This window comes from Miniopterus natalensis, chromosome 10 (genome assembly GCF_054644295.1).
Source record: "Miniopterus natalensis isolate mMinNat1 chromosome 10, mMinNat1.hap1, whole genome shotgun sequence".
NCBI classification, from domain to species: Eukaryota; Metazoa; Chordata; class Mammalia; order Chiroptera; family Miniopteridae; genus Miniopterus; species Miniopterus natalensis.
Window position 1 is genome coordinate 65,935,600 of NC_142090.1, and position 19,441 is coordinate 65,955,040.

Genomic DNA, 19,441 nt, shown 5'->3' on the forward strand with positions numbered 1-19,441 from the left:
TCCTCCGCTATTCGGCAGTTGTGACAATCATTTACTCAAAGACTGAAAATACTCCTCCTTTTCTCCCCTCTCCTCTTTACTTACTGTTCTTCCTCCCATCAGTGTAGTAGTAAAAAGCCACCTGATCCCCTGGTGACTTTTCCCTCTGGCCGTCTCATTCCCTGAGCCCCTCACCCCAGTCATGCTTTCCTTTCTCGCTGCCTTGCACAGCTGGGTCTCCCTGTACCTTGAGAACAATTCTGACCTTTGGTAGGATATATAGCAGCAGAACTAACCTTGAAGGCCCTTGTTTTATTATTAAGCTCCATTCTTGAATCAGTACCTATCGTAGGTGTTTTGCTCAAACATTTTGCCTAGAACTTTCACTTGCATTATGTTGGCTGTTTGTTCAGGGTTTTCCCTACTGGGCTAAGGACAGGCTCTTCCTGAAACCTGTTTAATTCTAACCATCCTGTCTAACCTTGGCATCTGAATGCACTACCTCCCGGCGGGGCTGACCTTTTGGATTTGACACACTGCCCAGCTGAACACATAAAACTTGCTTATAATTCTCCAACTTCAGCTATCGTTATGGTCTCTGATGAGAAAAATATGTCACTTCCCCCTCCCTCCAATGACTAGAACTCCAACTCGAACTGCCTCCCGGCTCACTTACTGTCTCACCTGCGGCTGCTGGTCTAGTTACACTAATACACAACCTTACCATACAAATACAGGAGATACTAATTAAGGTATAAATACTAGGAGGATATATTATTTAAATTCATTAAATGTTAAACTTTCTGCAAGCCATGAGTCTGTCTGGTCTGCGCCGGACGGTTATTCCCCGTATTTCACTGAACCCTCAGAGCCACTGGGCACCGCGCTTCTCATTTTCTCCAGGAGGCCCCACCCTCTGCGACGCTGGGGAGAGGACCCAGGTCGCCCGCCGGGCTGAAGCGCGGGGGCCCAGCCGGGGCCCACACGCCCGTTACCCAGCCCGAGTCCAGGGGCAGCGGGGGCGGGCACCGCGCAACAGCGCAGCGCAAACCCACACCAACCGGAGCCACACAGACCACAGGCGAAGCGAGCCCAAACAGGACCCCTTCCTGCTTACATTTTCCCCCTTCTACTGAACAGGAGGCTCTAAGCGAAAATAAATGCGACTTAATGATATTAAACTAGACGGGAGCCTATCCGCCCGCGCATCCCCCTTCCGGCGCCGCGACTGTCAGGGAGACCGGCGGCGCCGGGACCAGAAGCCGGCTCAGCGGAGGGCTGAGGCAGACAACGCACGTTTCCTCCCTTTGCGGAAGGAAATGGCCTAACTGGGGGCGGGGCACGCTATTATTTTTACATTTTCCGCGGCCAGGGCGGCCAAGTTCTACCTGTAAATCTTGGGGGACCGGGGCAACCACCCCCGGCGCGCACACTCACGGTCGCTGCGCTTCCGGGTGTTGGGACTGCGGAGGAAGGACGCATGCGTCACGGGCGCGCGCCGGACGACTCGCCGCGGACGAGCGCGCTCTGCGCAGGCGCGGCCGCAGGTTGCCCCCGGGTCGGGCATCAGCTGATTTCATCCTCCCGCTGCCCCTCCCCTTGGCTCCGCGGCCACCCCTCTGCAGGCCGGTCGCTCCCGTCGCTGACAGCGGACTCCGCGGCCCTGTCCTGCGGCCTGTCCGCGCCGCCGGAGCAGCTCCGGACGACGCAGCGCCCCGCGTGCCGGTGAGCGACCCCCGACGCGCGCCAGGTCCCCCTCCGGAGGCGGGGAGGGGAGGCCGCGGGAGGGCCGGGCGGCTGGGCGCGGGGGAGGAGCCCAGCGCCGTGTTGTGGAAGGTGTCGCGCCGCCGCCGCCTCCCCGGCCCCGGCCCCGGCCCCGGCCCCGTGCAGAGGCGCGAGGGGCTCAGGCTTCGGCCCTCGCGCGGCGCACGGGGTGGGCTACACGCCCCACACCTCGCGCGGGCCGGTGGCCCCCGGGTGGCCGGCGCTGCGCCTCCGCGCGCGGCTGCTGGGGTCTCATGGCAACCTTTCCCGAGGAGGCTGCACGCCGCGTTTTGTTTTGTTTGCGCAGCTTCTGCAAGGGACTGGCTTCCTTCCCTTCGTGATCGCCGAAGTCAGGACCCCTGGAAACTGATGTAGCGCTGTACTTTTTCTTCCCTCTCTCTACATTCTGAGTCTGAGATCCATGTTGGTTTTCAGTAAATTAAAAGACTGCGATTAAAAAAAAACACCAAAAAAAACCCACAGACATTGAGCACAGGAAGAGCAAGGGCCTAGAATCTCTCTCTACACAAACCAGCCTTCAGGAATTAAAAATGGTTAAATTCGTAAGTGCCCTGAGTACAATTTAGTAGAAAAGGGCAGGGATGCCCAGTACCTGACAAGGTCTGGCGCTTTCCATAGCCTTGAAACAGGCACCTGTCAGAGGCAGGCTCTCTCAAGGCACCTGTGAGATGAGGGCCAGGCAGAGAGCCCCTGGCTTTGCGTCTGTGTCTCTACCCCTAAGACGTTCCAGTGTGGGAACAGCGGTGTTAATTCACCCCCGAACCTGGCGAGTATTGGCCTGGCTGGGATTTGCTGTCATTGAAACAAATCAAGAGAAGATAATGCATTTGCAGAAGTCATAAGTAGTTTTATGTGTTTGAACTTACGTGGACGATGTACACATAGATTTTTTTAAAATAGTTAAATAGCGAAAATAAGCATTTTTATTCATCCTTTGATAATTTTAAGTTTGTCTGCTTGTTGGGTTTTTTTTTTTACCCTGCGGTTTACACTGTGTTGAGTAACCCCAGCCCATGGATGGCATGCCAAGTTCTTTGTTGTTTTTTAATCCTGATCTGAGGGTATTTTTTCCATTGTTTTTCAGAAAGAGTGGAAGGGAGAGAGAGAGAAACTTTGATGTGAGAGAGGCATCGATTGGTTGCCTCCCGCACTCACCCTCACCCGGGCCAGGGATGGAGCCAGCAGCCAAGGCGGTGCCCCTGACCAGAACTGAACCCGTGACCCTTGGGTCTGCTGGCTGAGGCTCTAACCACTGAGCAATACCGGCCAGGGTGGCATGTCAGTTTCAAAAAGTGATTGACTTATTTTGAGGGTCAATTTTCCTTATTCAAATCAATGAGAATTTTTTTAAAAAACATCATTTATCTCTTTATATGAATGTCTGTAATCTGTTTTTTGGAACTGATAAAAGGCATATGATAAAATTTAGAAAGAAATAATTTTATTTTAAAATTTTGCTTTTTCTCTTTATTAGTTTTCCTTCAGTATCAGCAGATCGAATTATATCACTTAAGTTCTTTTCATTAAAATTGTTGTGACCTTTCTGCAATGTTATTGCATTACCTACGTGCAGAGGTTACTTTTGTATAGTTACTCCTGCTAATTACATATAGAAAGGGCTTTAAATTTACATTTAATTTTCCCCATGTTATTTTTGATAGTCATCCTAAAATTTTGAAATTAATATTCTAATTTGCTCTTTTATGTGGGTAAGCTATATTCAATATTTTGGAATGTTAATTTCATAATTTTAATTCTGCTAACTACTGAGAGAAAAGCCTGTACAATTCATTTTTTTAGTTGTTTTCGCTGAAATTGTTTAAATATTTAAAGCAAGAAATGTGTGGGTGAGAGGAATTGTAAATTTTATTTATCACAAAGGAGCATGAATTTTATTTTTTTTGTTTTTAATCTTCACCTGAGGATTTTTTTTCCGTTGCTTTTCAGAGAGAGTGGAAGAGAGAGAGAAATACCGGTGTGAGAGAGACACATCTATCTATTGCCTCTTGCACGCACCCAGACCAGGGCTGGGGACAAACCTGCAACCGAGGTACATGCCCTGGGCTGAAATCAAACCCAGGACCTTTCAGTCCTCGGGTGAATGCTCTAACCAAACCGAGCCAAACTGGCTGGGGCAGGAGCATGAATTTTAAAAGGATGAAAAATACCACTTTGAATTTACTTAGCAGTACATATAACACCTAGCTATCTGCCCAAAGCAACTTTTGCCTTCAGTGCTAATTGGTTTAAAGGTAGAATGTGTGTTTTATTCTAAGAAACTGTGAAGCCCACGTGTTACTTTTCAGAGAACCCAAAGTGTAGACTTGTTAAATTGTAATGTTTGAAAGCCCATTCTCATTACAAGTCTGATATGATACTAATTTCCTTAGAAAACCACTTTTGGACTCTAGTAAATGGCTCCCTTGTTTCAGACATTACTTTGATTGAATGTAATTTGAATCCCCGAAGTAGTCTGTTTGAACATTCCCTGAAGTTTTCTAAATTAATTAGATTGGTAAAAGTATCCCATAATGTCCTTCCCCCCCCCCCATAATGTTCTTGAGTCTGCATTTTTTTGTGTGACGTTTACTGTAAAATTACTCTTTTTCTTTAGACATGGGGAAGTCTTTTTCCCATTTGCCTTTGCATTCAAATAAAGAAGATGCTTATGGTGGAGTTGCATCAACTGACAACATGAGGAATGGATTGGTTCATAGTGAAGTCCATAATGAAGATGGAAGAAGTGGAGATGTCTCTCAGTTTCCATATGTGGAATTTACAGGAAGAGATAGTGTCACTTGCCCCACTTGTCAAGGAACAGGAAGAATTCCTAGGGGTATGTGCATTGTTTTCCCTTTAAAGAAAGATTCCAGGCATTTGCTCAAGAGGAACTAGACGAAGAGGGGTGGTACATGATGATGAAGTCAAATAGGGGGGAAAATCAGTTTGTGGCATATCGTAGGGGAAGTCAGAAGGGAATAATCCCCAAGTGCTGTTTGCAGGCTACCTTGGGAGCAGTGGCAACAGTGGAAATAGTAAAAGTATCTTTTTGCTCTTTTGTTTTCTGCTTAGTCAAAGTTGATAATGTGACTCTGGAGAAGCCCCAAGGGAGGGACAGGGGCAATATAAGTTCTCACAGAGTCTCTGATAAATGCCTAGGGTAGGGGAAGTTTATATTTGAGTTGGCCTTTGATTGTGATGATTTTGTCTTTGCAGTGATAGTAACTGTTTGAGGATAAAAGGATTCTTTTAGTTGAAGGGATTAATGTGGGGGGGGGGGGAATTACCTGGATATATTTTTGAGGTATGGTCAGTGGGCTTTTTTAGCAGCCCGGAAGTGGATAGTAGGAAATCAAGGATGACTCCAAAAGCATTTTTTCATCTGAACAACTGGAAGGATGAAGTAGTTTTAGGATAGAGGAAAGGTTTGAGTGTGTATGTCAGGGGAGAGCTCAGGAGCTCAATTTTAGTTATGTATGTAGCTGAGATGAATAAGAGTAGAGTGGTATAGGATAGTAAGAAGATAGGAAAATTTCAGGACAAGTGGAATTAGAGAAACTAAGACAGCTAGTTAAACAGCAGTTTGCAGCCTTCGATTAAATACTGTCTTCCCTAAACGAAGGAAACTTAAAAGTAAATAGTTTGCACTTCTCCCCAGCCTGAGAATGATTCGATGGCTTAAATCACCCTATTCAGGGAGACAGATAACTGAAATCCAATTAGTTCCATTTGCCAGCCACACCCAAGGACAGACAAATTAAGAGAGATCTCATTTTGGTACACCAGCATAAAGCTGATGAATGTTCTATTGATTCTCCTGTAAGACCTCCCCTAAACGCCCAGCCTTTAAAACCCCTGAAAACGAAGGTCCCAGTGTGCTCTCCCTCCAGGGAGCATACTCATGCCATTCCCTTTCCCCTCTCCTTCCCTCACCCCACAAGTGTGCATCTCCTAAACCCTAAAGGACCCCCTTGAGATTTGCAACCAGGGAGCAATGTGCAGTAGCAGCTTGTCCTGATCTAATCCCCTGAACCTGTCTCCAAGGCCCCGTTTTCTCTGAATTCCCAGTGAGCCAAGCAGCCCAGCCTAGCCTCTCCTGTTACTTTTATGCTAGGCCCTTCCTTTTCCTAAGTGTTTTTGCTAAGGTTAATAAATTCTTGCTTGCTTTTCTACACTTTGTCTCTCGATTGCAATCTTTCCTCAAGAAGACAAGGACCGAGGTATCGTCCTCTCACAGGTGACTTGAACACCAAGTTCAATGGTGTGAATAGAAAATGGAAGAACCCCTGACACTGAACCCTAGGGCGTTACATTTTGAGGTCAGTTACATGAGAAAGAATTTGCAAAGACACTGGAAAAGAGCGGCTAGAGTAGGAGGAGGAAATCTGCGTTGCGGTGTCCTAGAAGGTAAATGTAGAGCATATACCAAGGGGCAAAGAGTGGTTGACTATGTTAGATATTACTGATAGATAGATCAATTAACGTGAGGACTGAGAGTTGACCATTGGATTTAGTGATGTAGAGACCACTGCATACCTTTAAAGAGCAGTTTTGGTAGCCTGTATAAGTGTGTATAGAGTGGGATCAAGAGCGCATAGGAGCGAAGTTACATAGTGGTAAGAGAGTTTTGGGTGGGGGTTACTATGTAGAAAAGGAGAGTAGTAGTATAGCTGTGAGAGATCAGAGAGATTTTTAAGATGGAGTGAAAACTGTTTGTACGCTAATGAGAATGATCCACAGAGAAAGCATTTATGTTGCAGGAGACGGGAATTATTAGATCTAGTGCACAAGTAACAGGAGAGAAGGTAGAGTGTGTGGACGCAGAAGTAGATAGGTGGTCAATATGGTGGTAGGAACTTGTGGAAGTTCTCTTCAGTTTGTCACATGAGCTCTGAGATTCTGGGGAAGAAGGTATTGGACGTTTCAAAAGAGAGCTGAAGTTATGAAATTGTGTCTCAGAGTGTCAGGTTGAGAGTGTGAACTAAGGAAATATAGTGTGATTGTGGGCATCATTAAGGGCCCCTTGAGATTAGTGATCTAAAATGAGACCAGTGAGCATAATTAAATGTTTTTTTGCTATCTGCATTTAACTGTGTGGATAGGCATAGTAGCTAATGGGTTGGTTTTAACCAGGATTGTAGTTTAGCCAAATGAATTCTAACAAGATGTGATATGTATATATACACAAAGAAACATATATACATAATATATATATTTATTTATATGTGGGTGTGTTGGGGTAGTATAAATGAGGGGAGAGTTATGGAGGGGTCTGAGGAATATTGGAAGCATTATGGAAGCCTTTTAAAGAGAATTTGACTATGGTGCTTTAATAGTTAATACGAAGAGCCAATTCTGATAGATTGGAAAATTGGCATTTAATGATCCATTTAGCCATTGAAGTATATAGATTTAGCTCAACCCAAGAAATAAATGATGGACTTTGAAGTAACTTAATACAGAATGATGTGGCCTTAAAGAGTCCTGGAAGGCTCATTCCATGGGGGCTCCTGGAGCATGAGATGCGGTGTGGGTGAATTTTGGTTTTCAGCGGAGATGGTGTAGGCACCCTTGTTGTTGCAGGGGTTTCAGGATACAGAGGAAGCAATATGTTTCTTTTGTTTTCATCCAGGTAACCAAATCAGTCTTAATGGAAAACTATGGGGTTGAAGGAAAGCCTGGTAAATTCAGGTCTTTAAAAAGCTGGAACTTTCCAGATTTTTTTTTCCTAGTGAAGAATTACTGTTTCTCATTCTTTGTACTATTCCAATTAGCAAAACATCTAAGTATGAAAAAAACAATTATTGGCTCTGTCACTCAACTTCTACTGGGTAATCTCTGAAGGTTTTTAAAAAAATATATCTTTATTGATTTCAGAGAGAGGAGGAGAGAGAAACATCAGTGACGAGAGAGAGTCATTGATCAGCTGCCTCCTGCATGCCCCCTGCTGGGGGTTGAGCTGGCAACCAGGCTGTGTGCCCCGACCAGGAATCGAACTGTGATCTCCTGGTTCATAGGTCAGTGCTCAACTGCTGAGCCACGCTCGCTGGGCTCTCTAAAGATTTTGAGAGCAGTTTACTAAAAGAATGTGATGGGAGCTACATGGTATTTTGGTCTCTCCAAAGCAGACTTTGTTGAGCAGCCGTTATATTTTTAATTAATCATGTTCATAAAATTTTAAACTTTAACTTTTAGGGCAAGAAAACCAGCTGGTGGCATTGATTCCATATAGTGATCAGAGATTAAGGCCAAGAAGAACGTAAGTGATTATAAGAAAGTGGCAATTTTTTTGGTGGGTGTTTTATTTTTGTATTTTTTTTTTTTTCTTTTCAAATTATGTATAATAATTACTCTGGTTAACACTATTAAAAGGAAAAAATACTATCAGGTTATTAAGTAATGCTCTCATATGCTTTGTTTCATAAAAATAAAAAAAGTCCTGGTTAGGGTAAGTAAGGTCTTGAAAGCAACATAGTATCTGAACCTTCACAAATCCATTTATTAAAACACAAACCTAGAATAGTAGTAGGAAACACGCATGGAGAAAAATGTGTTTATTAGACAAACAAAAAAAGGATGTTAGGTATTCCTACTAGCCACAGAGTAAAACCATGATGACAGCAAGGACCTAACATGCTGAGCAGTTGTGTGGAAATTGTGAAGGGAAGCAAATAAAGAGTTCCTAAGAGTCCGAAGACCCCTGATTCCCAAAGCAAACACCTTACCTCTAAAGAAGAGGAACCCACTCAGGGAACTTCCAGCAAATACCTCTGAGAATAACTTGGTAAAATGGGAGAACTCATGCTCAAGCCTGGAGAGAGTGCAGAAGCGGCCGGAAAGATCCACAAAGGGTCCGTGAGAGCAGGAGGAACCAGTCCATCCTATGCCCTCAAAGACCTGAGGGGAACTCAGTAAAAATTCTTAGAAAAGGACAGGCACATCCTCAGGAAGAACCTGCTGGGGTAGAATCCAGTTTGCATAGGGCAAGGATATGGACAGAGAGAAGAAAAGGCTCAGAAACTAGAGAAACCACCTCAGAACTGTAGAAGTGGATGTGCTGCACATCGTGGCCATCCTTTTTGATACCTCATATAGCAGCAGGATAGCTCCGAATGGGGTGAAATTGATGAGCATGTAGATACGTCAACATTTTTTAAAGAGCTTTTCAGAGGTGGTTCTGATGAGGAGTCGCTCCAGGGAATCACAGTGGCAGAATTCACAGGTGGAAATTCTGCTTTGGTGAATTCAGGAGGGTGTCCTCCCTTGTGATTTTAATGTGCAGCCCAGTTTGGGGATCACTGCAGTAATGTTACATCTGTAATAAGCCTGAAATCCCAGTCTCCAACAAGGTAAATACATCTTCTAAGGACAACATTTTAACACCAAGAAGAACGTGATTATAAGAAAGTGGCATTTTTTTTGGCTACTTTAAACCCAACCCTACTCTCAATACTTTTATAATGTAAAAAGTTGATAAAATACATCTTATACTGGTAGTATAATAGTGGGAAATTTCAAGTTGAAAATATCCTCTCTAAATGTTTCTTTATGCGGTATTTGATGCACATATACTTACCTACTCCATTTTCCTTTGCAGAAAACTGTATGTGATGGCTTCTGTGTTTGTGTGCCTGCTGATTTCCGGGTTGGCTGTATTTTTCCTTTTCCCTCGCTCTATCGACGTGAAATACATTGGAGTGAAGTCAGCATACGTCAGTTATGACGTGGAAAAGCGTACAATATATTTAAATATCACAGTAAGTAAAAATTTATATTAAAAGTACTTACCTTCTTTTCTTTATGGTGTTAAGCAGCACCTTTGTCCCTGCTGAGAGAATATTAAATGCGACACTGGTTGGTTTGCTTTCTGTATGTCTGCTGTATTGACTTTCTCCATCATTTCTGGTTCTGCTGAAAGTGGCGAATAAGAAATAGTGGCAGTCGTGATATAGAATCATTTAGCATTTGAAGATGCCTTTAGGAGGGTAAATGAATTAAACAATTACTAGCAAAAAATGTATTTGCAATCTCTTTACTTTTCAACATTTGTTTCCAAATTTGAGACGGTTGTGAATTAGAATGGGAGAGGTTGGGACCAGCTGTTACCTAAGTAAAGTACTGTTTAACATTTTATATGCCCACCTTTGTATTTATTAGAATAAGAATTCACTTACTATATTAATATTTAGTAAAAATTTAGATGAAATTTAAAAATTATTTTTATTGAATTCTTGCTAAGGTCACAAATACATTTTCTAACATTTATTTTTCTATATTCCTATACCATTTCTGGGCCTTTTTTTTTTTTTTTCATTTTGTGCTTATTGTAGCATATTGTATACATAGTGCTCATGCATAAAACCAAATAATGGTTCATTTACTATTCTTTGACATTTTTGTTAAAACTTTTTTTTCTTCTAATAATGAAACATGGCCACAACTGATGTCATTTTTTTAATTAGTTTGAACACATGTTTGTTCTGCTTATTTTCAGGTAACTTGTACATTTTCTGCCTCCTTTCTTTTGCAGAACACACTAAATATAACGAACAATAACTATTATTCTGTTGAAGTTGAAAACATCACTGCACAAGTTCAGTTTTCAAAAACAGTTATTGGAAAGTCACGCTTAAACAACATAACAAATATTGGTCCCCTGGATATGAAACAGGTACGCTTCAGCCATGAAATACTTTGGAGAGGTTAAATGAGTCTTGATTATTTATCGTACTAACTTGAGGGAGGTGGGGGTTTCCTCAAAAACTTGACCTTGAGATGTATTCCATGAATGTATAAGAGAAAGTCTTAGCATCTGTCGGACTCTTAGAGAGATTTCTGAACTCTTTGAAGTTACGAAATATATCTGAAATACTTGTGATCCTGTCTATTTATTTTATTTTTTGCCTTTCAGATTGATTACACAGTACCTACTATCATAGCAGAGGAAATGAGTTATATGTAGTAAGTTCTCATTTTTATTAATTTTCTCATTAAATTATAAAGAATGAAGGATTAAATATGTGTATGTTTAATCTCCCGTAATCATAGCAGTCACAAGACCGCATTTTGGAATCTTCCTTCTGGCTTCTCATCTCTGTTTTTCTCCCTTTGTAACATGCATGACATTTATGTACGTCTATACACATAAAAGAATTCTTTTATATTTCAGCATTAGAATCATATATACCATGTCACTTTCTGTTTACTATGTTAAGAAAGCCATATTCTCATATATTGTCTTATTTGTTGATGTTTTATTGTAGGAAAATGAATAATGTATTGGTTTGAAGTTCTAAAGCTTTTAAATTCATTCTAAATGATTAACTCTCTTAAGTAAAACAGTGATAAATTTTCATCATCTTTTGACATCAGCCTGATACAGAATTGTGAGTAACAAACTAGTTAGTGAAATTTCAAAAGGTGAAAAAAACTAAAAGTAAATTGCCTTCACCAGTGTGGCTTTGTTGGTTGAACGTTGTCCCAAGTGCCAAAAGGTCACCGGTTTGATCCCACCCCACCACTCCGCCCCTCATCGGGGTGCTTATGGGAGGCATGCTGTCAATTGCTGTTTCTCTCTCACATCTACTCTTTCTCTTTCTCTCTCCCTCTCTCTTCCTCCCTCTAAAATCAATTGAAACATTTATGAGAAAAGTAAAAGTAAATCATGGCCCATGTTAACACAACTCTACAACTGCTATAGTAGGAAAGCATATTTGTTTTTAGAATAAGAAATCATGAATATATTAATCATTATTTGAGATCTAGAAAATGTTCAACCAATACTGCTTATTATATCTCAGTAGTTTGTATTAGCTTTAACACAGGAAGAATAATTGTAATTAAACTTTAAATTTATAATGTCACAGGTGTCATTTATTCACATTGTTTTCTCTTTAACAGTGATTTCTGTACACTGGCATCCATCAAAGTGCATAACATAGTACTCATGATGCAGTGAGTATGAGTTTTTTGAAAAAGATATTTCTTTGTTTAAATTTCAGATTTATAACATTGGCTTAGAGCAGTGATTTTCAACTGGTGTGCCCCAAGAATTTTTAAAACATGCAATACTTGACTTTTTAGTCAGGGACACTGACCTCTTTTCCCTTAGGTTGTCAGATACAAAAATGACAACAGCCAACAAGGTAATAGCTGTCCAGTGTGAATGCCCTGTCTTGAATCATAAATATATAGGTCACATAAATTGCATCTTATTGGTCATGTTGCATAATAAGTTTGTGTCTGATTGGTTAATTCTTCGTACCAGAAACATTTATATACAAATATAAGCTCCTGACTTTTTAAAAAGTGCTTTAAAGCAGAAAGGCTAGGTAATTATTATTTGTAAATCAATCAAAATTATACCTGTTTTTTGTCTGATCAGCAAAAACTATATTTTTGGTGTGCTGAAGAATTTCAGTAATTAGGTTATGTGTGCCAATGAAATGAAAAAGGTTGAAAATCGCTGGCTTAGAGCATACACAACATTTTTACAATGCCATCTGCTTGGGTTTTAAGGCTTAAAGAGTGTTCTGATGTTGAATAAATATTATCCCACTTCACAAATGAGGAAATAGGAGATCAAGAAGTAGTAGAAGATCACATGCTGCTGAATAGTGAACCTGGACCTTCCAAGAACGTGGGAAAATTTCAGGGATTGGGATAGAGAGGACTGAACTCAGCGTCCAGTTCCTCGCTGCCTGTGGTAAATGATCAGTAGCATTAGTGAGGAGAAGTAATGTTATTGGTTTGTAGATAGCGTGTTATCCTAAGCTGTTAACACATTGTAGGTTATAGGTTTGGAATTTGGACCATGAGCTAACATTTGATTAACACCTTTTCTGTGATGAGAGAATTGTATGATTTTACATGTAACTACTCAGTGTTTCTCCTCATTTATTTTATTTTTAGAGTCACTGTGACAACAACATACTTTGGACACCCTGAACAGATATCCCAGGAGAGGTACCAGTACGTCGACTGTGGGAGGAACACAACTTACCAGCTGGGGCAGTCTGAATATCTGAATGTGCTTCAGCCACAACAGTAAAAACAGAGATGCATCTGGAGGAGAAGAAACACCTGTTGGTATTTTTTAAACTCTGAAGGATGAGGTACTTGCTTTCTGATAGGAGATCTTAAATTGAACAAACCTAACGTTTACACACCTGTTTTAAGAATACAGCTAAAAGTATGTGGACTTGCAAGTTTCTGCAGCTCTCCACTCTGAGTTCATGATATTTGTACCAGGATCTTTACTTGAATCTAAATTTACTGATTGGTTTTCTTCTTCCCCCAACCCCTAAACTGAGACTTTCCCTACAGGACAATAAATATTTAAAATTCAAAGCTCCAGTCACTGCTAAAAACATAAGTTTGATGATGAACGTAATTCAAGAAACTTTATTTCTGGAAGTTTTTATAGACTCACTACCGATAGCCTATTCTTTATGAAAGACTTTTAAGGAATAACCTTTTTTTCCTGTTTTATAAATTCCCATTGCTACAAGGAAGTATTTCAACTATATGGTATTTTAGCTAAACAATTTTAGTTTTCCATTTGTTGAAATTCTACTCATTTGCATTTTTTATCCATCTTATTTCAAGCCAGTGCTTGAATAACACTTATAAATAAACCAAAATAATATTTTGCAAAATTCTGTACCTAAAATTTTTAAAGTCTCTAAATGTGTTTCACATGTCTTTCCATTTTAGTTACAGTTTTGTGAAATTTCCGTGTAATCTTCAAACATAATAATGTACATTATTGTAAATAAACTGTGCATGGCTTTTATACAGCTTTAATAAATGTCAAATAAAATGATACAGAGTCAAAATAAAGTAAGTTGCTTATAAAAATAAAACAGGAAGTGAAATTCAGAAACCTATAGAATGTGAATATGTTTCATTTACGTACTAGATCAGGCATAAAGTAGATTTGAAATAAGATGTTTCATGCTCCACTTCTTTTTAATACTGCTTTTCATACCAGATGTGATGACACTTCACAACTCTTAGCTACCAAACTTCTCAATTTTATGAATGCTTTAGGGGTGAAAATTATTTCCCTGGTTGAAATTATCGAAGAAATCCTGTCATTAAATGATGGTGGCTGTATAAAAATAAAATCTATATTATGCTATTAAAAATGTAATCACTTTGCATATCACATGGATGTCATGCCTCTAGCAGTTACATTTTTAAAGTTTTCTACTTTTGGTTTGAATTTTATTTCAAATTGTTTTCTAGTGTAAATTATTGACTTTGTTGTTTTATACTTTCAATACCATTTACCAGCATTGGGCTTTTTGCCTCCTCACCAAGGTCTAAGTACCTTTTAAATACATACCAGTGAGTAGGGGCTGATATGATACCAAAAAAGTGGGGCGTCTTGAGATTAGTTTCTTTCTGTTCCCTAGTAACAAGAGTCAGGTTCCCCCGCCCCCTCCCCCAAGTGCCTAACTTAGGTCTGAACATACCTAATTATCAGCCTGACACTCAACTCTAAAACATATCCTGTATTTAATGATTTAGATGAATAATTATTTATATTAATTAATTATTAGTAATTATTTAATAATTATGAAGCCCTCCTTTCTGCCTTTAAACACACTCAGGTCTCCCCTCTGTTTCCATATCATTTTCTCCAAGTTTTCCTGAGTGAACATTTTATATAAGTGGAATGCACTGACTTGTCTTCCTTTAATTTATTGCTAACTTATCCATTGTTACTGCTAAACTAAAATCAGCCCTTGACATTTATTATGGACTTCTGGTCAAACCCAATCTTTTAATTTTTTTCCTTCTTTTTTTGACTACTCCCATTCTTAAAACCGCACACTTCTCTACTGTATTGATTCTATTTGTGTTCTTCAAATCATTGTCATTTCATTTTCCCTCATTATCTATCTTTTGACATCCTTTTAAAAATGTTTTTATTGATTTTTAGAGAGGGAATAAGAGGAGGGGTAGAGAGCTAGAAACATTGATTAGAATCATCATCGATCGGCTGCCTCCTGCACGCCCCCGACTGGGGATCAAGCCTACAACCTGGGAATGTTCCCTGACTGGGAATCAAACCCTGACCTGTCAGTTCTTAGGTTGGTGCTCGACCATTGAACCACACTGGCCAGGTTCTTTTGACATCTTTTAACAAGTATTATCTAGACCCTCTTTTGCCCCATAATTTCTATTCCTGTGACTTCAACAATCATCTATATTAAGGCTTCCAAATCTGTTTCTACATACCTGACCATCCCCCAACTAGTTTCTCATGTAGGTAGTTACCTAGTGATAATAGTGTTTCAGTGACTATGTGTAAAACTAAAAAAATGTTTTACAAAATCTTACCATTTTTTGTTCTCACCTTGTCTTCGTGTCCTATTTCCTTCAAAATCACATTCATTTCTTCAGAATCCTCCATCAGATATGTCTTGTTCAAAAATCAGTCCTGACTTGTTTTCTTGCGTTGTATCTCTTAACCTTGGAAAATTATACAGTGTAAATTAAACAGATTTTTCTGTTGATTTGTGATTCTAATATTCATTTAGAGTGGATTCATGGTATCAACTGAAGAGGCAGGAAAGTGAGGGAACATTTGCTTTTAGTGACTTAGTTTTGAATATTTTTTTCTTCATTCTCTAAATTAAAAACTTATTATACCTACTTCCTATGAGCTTAAGTCAGAAGAAAACTAGAATTTAAAATAAGTAAAAAAACACCCAGTAGTAGAGGAAAGGGTGCCTATGACTAATTTCAGAGAGGGTTAAGTAATTATCAGAATAAGCCTAAAACAGAGCAGGCTGTAAATTAATAAAACTACAGAAACACATTCAGGTAAAGCCAAATTGTAGCCATTTAAAAAAATCTGGAAAGAATGAATGAGGCTTATCTTTCTTAGGTCACTTTCCAGTGTAGTTTCTTACATGGCAATAGGATAGATATAAATGCATTTTTACAAACTGCTCTCAGACCTTTATCCAAGGACATGGTAAAGATGTTCCAGATTTTTTTCTGATGTTTATAAGGATAACTTTCCCTTAAATTACACCTTTAATAAATAGGCCATTCTAACAAAATATAATACTATATCAAGCCTCTGTGCCGATACCGCATGTATATAGCATTGTCCTTTTCAGAGCACTTTCATGTTTTTCTTGTGTGATTTCCCGTAGCCCTGTGAGTTAGACAAAAGAGGATGGTAGGATCCTTGTCTTTTAGAACAGGAAGGAGGGGCATGGAGAAGCTGAGGGACTTGCAGAAGTTTAGATATTTAGTAAATAGTTTGACTGGGTCAGACCTAGTTTTTCTGTCTCCCATATCTGTGCTCTATCACTTAAAATACCCATTGGAAAGCTCTGTTGACTCAGGTTAGCATGATAAAAAATTAGAGAAACCGTTCACATACTTAATAGTGACAATCAAAATAATATTGATCGACCATGATTTGGGTAAGTAAGTACCTGGAATATTTTAGATGGGAACTGAACACCAGTAAAATATTTTGGAGCATAATCTATAGCTTACTATTCCTGTAAAATTTAGTACTCCTTGATCATTCCAATGAAGATATGACTGATATGTCATCAGAGTAGACTATAATATTTTTTGAGATTTGAAATATGAACAGTATGAAAATATTAGATACCAGACAAATTACTTGAAATTGGTAAAATGGTTACTGTATAGTACATAACATGTAAAAGACTGTTTTTGTGTACAGTTTTTCTATGCCTCTTTTGTGTTTAGGCCAATGAGGTAATTCTTTTCTCCAAAAATTCATGACAAGAAAATAAAATTCACTTCAGATATTCTGAATTGTAGTTTGGAAATGACACAGTGCAGTGTTAAAATATATAGGAAATGACTGCCAAAACACACTAAAAGTAACCTAGGAGACTTCAAATGTTAGTCTAATGAATCCTTTGTTCTTAGCCTTACTGTATTGCAATATAATTCTGGATATTTCTTTGGAGAGCATATTCCCCAGCTCTCTGCCACACTCTTTTTTTATTTAAAGGTTTTAAGCAATTCTTGATATAATGATTACATCTTATGTAGGAAAGTAATTTGTTAGGTACTTGACCCCAAAGTTAAGCCACTGCTCGGTATAGCTAATATTTATTGGTTACTTAACTGTGTCACATACTGTATTAATCTTTTGTGTGCACTGTGTTATTCCTCAGAATATCCCTCTAAGGTGAATACTGTTGTTACCTCCCATTTTATATCTGAGAAAACTGAGTTTTAGGGAAGTAAAAAAATATGGTGAAGATGGTAAGTTGGCAGATTCAAGATTCGTAACAAGTCTGTGTGACTCAAGCATTATTGTTCTTTACAATTGGCATATTTTCTCTCCAGTCTTTGAAAGTTTTATTTGTAAAAATACATTGGTGGTTGCACCTAATATAAAACTTTGAGATGTTTGATAGTACAGTTCAGCCTTGAACAATGAGGGGAAGTTAGGGATACAGACCTCCCACACCGTCGATAATCATCGTATTAAATATAGTCATCTGCATCTGGGGATTTCTAACCACAGAGTTGACCCTTGAACAGTACGGGTTTAAATTGCGCAGTTCAATTTGGGTTTAAATTGGTCTCTGCAGTTCAAACCTGTGTTCAAGGAGCAACTATCTTCAAAAATACTATTAGGATACTTTATTATATTGTAGATCTGTGGTATAATACAAATTTATTGATTTTTAAAATATTCATACTTATCTGTTAGGATTTTATTTTTTCTAAAAGATGAAAAATTTTTAAATTTACAAATACATATCAACCTTCGTTGATGAGCAGTATAAATTGACTTTCAAGTTACTAAGTTGCAAGCCAAAGGTTGTTACCATAATGTCATATTTAGCTTATAACATCTTGGAAGCAGCAAATCCTTGGCTCAAATACATCTAAGAATAATTAATTTGATTTCTTTTGTAAAATATTTTAAATGAGGTGTTTATCTTAAGCAGTTTTGTTTTAAGGAAAAAAATGTTTGAGAAGGTAGAGTTAAAAGACAAACATTTCTTTAAAAATTTTATTTTTACATGAAAACAAAATATATTTACAATGTGCTTCAAACAAATTTCACTTCTATATCCCAGACCCTCTTATTTCAAAGTAAAAATTTTCACTTGTCAGCTGAAATTTGATTAGAACTGTGTATTTTTCTGCTTAAAATGTAAATTTCACAGTGGATTTTTGAACTTTATCCTTAATTTGGATGAAAGCAAGTGATATATTTATAAAGTTACTATTTGGGAAAGAATGGTAATTTTAATTTTTTTTAAACTACTAATATGATTGGTTCTGTTTATAGTTCTTTTTACATGTGTTTAGCACAGGCTCTAAATTTAAAAATATACTGTGGTCTGTATTGATCCAAAAAATATTTCATAATTTAACAAACGTAAGTTTTTCATAGCTAAATATAACTCTTCTAGAAGGAAATTGTTGTCTTCTGTTTAATTACAGTAAATGGAATATGTTTAAGAGAAATGTTTTCAGCATATTTTGTATACTAAAAAATATATCTAAAAGGATTAGTATTGGACCAATGGCCAAGAGGTAGTATTAACTACCATGTAGACTATTACAGTTCAAATTGTTTCACTTCCCCCAGAATTTTAGAAACTAGAAATCTGGGAGGTGCCATTTCAGCTGTAGTTCGATGATTCTAAGTGCTGTCTAAGTACTGTTCGTCTTTTAATTATCGTGTGACATGGAACATATGCCAGCTTGCAAAACATGCATAAATTCATCATGTGATTGTTTGTTTTTGGCATAAAATATCAGCAAGCCATGCTTTGTGTGTTGTGTTGTATATTTCCTTGTAGAACTAAGATTTTGGAAAATAATTTGAAGTGCTTGCTGACTTGACCTCCTTGGTCAAATATTTGAATGGTGGCATTACTGGGTAGATTCTAACCCATGATTCTAATTGTGGAATAAAGAATAATACAGAATATGAGACTATATTTATAGGGCACTTACTCTGTTTATATTATGCATTAGCCTCCATCATAACACACTTATTAAATTTCCAAGTCAAGCAGTTCTGTAATTATGACTATTGTTGCTGTTCATGTAACAAAACAGGCTTATAATAGTAAAATGAATAAAAGTGCCCCCAAGTGCTATTTTTTTTATTCACTTGTAACTGTTAACTCCTGTAATTATGTATGACACAATAAAATTTGTAAAAATTTTAGCATGAAAAATAAAAGTTGTATCAGCCAAATATCTTGGTTATGCTTTTGAAATTCTCTTTACATAAATCAGTATAGATATTGAAAGTCCTTTAGCTTAAAGCTCTTAAGTCCTTGCAGCCTTTACCCACATTCCATGTTAACATGATCTTTGGTTTTTCTTTTGTCCACTTAGCTTCTAGCCAATTACTGAATTCTATCTGTTCAACCTCTGTAATATCTCTGGAATCACTCTCATGCTTGAAGTCTTGCTTTTCTATAAAATAATTTGCCATATCTCTAATCCCCCGATCTTGTCTCTTTCAGTGCCCAGCTGACATGTCCCACCCCTCTCTCCATCCAAACTTACTAAAACATTTGGTGACATTTTCCTCCAAATGTGTACTTTTAAAAGAATCGCCCAATGTCAAAGATTTTCTTTTGTTTTTGAACTCAAAACTTTTTGTTTTGAACTAAAAAATATTGTGCTA

General features: G+C 38.5%; 1 protein-coding gene across 1 annotated transcript; it reads left to right on the forward strand.

Annotated features, from left to right (window-relative positions):
- Positions 1–1,602: 1,602 nt before the first annotated feature.
- Positions 1,603–19,003, forward strand: TMEM106B (transmembrane protein 106B). Its single transcript, XM_087821186.1, has 8 exons — positions 1,603–1,704; positions 4,379–4,600; positions 7,960–8,023; positions 9,362–9,521; positions 10,295–10,435; positions 10,676–10,725; positions 11,665–11,718; positions 12,676–19,003. The coding sequence occupies exons 2-8, from the start codon at positions 4,381–4,383 to the stop codon at positions 12,812–12,814; spliced, it is 828 nt and encodes a 275-aa protein (XP_087677312.1). The 5' UTR covers positions 1,603–1,704; positions 4,379–4,380; the 3' UTR covers positions 12,815–19,003.
- The last annotated feature ends 438 nt before the right edge of the window (positions 19,004–19,441 follow it).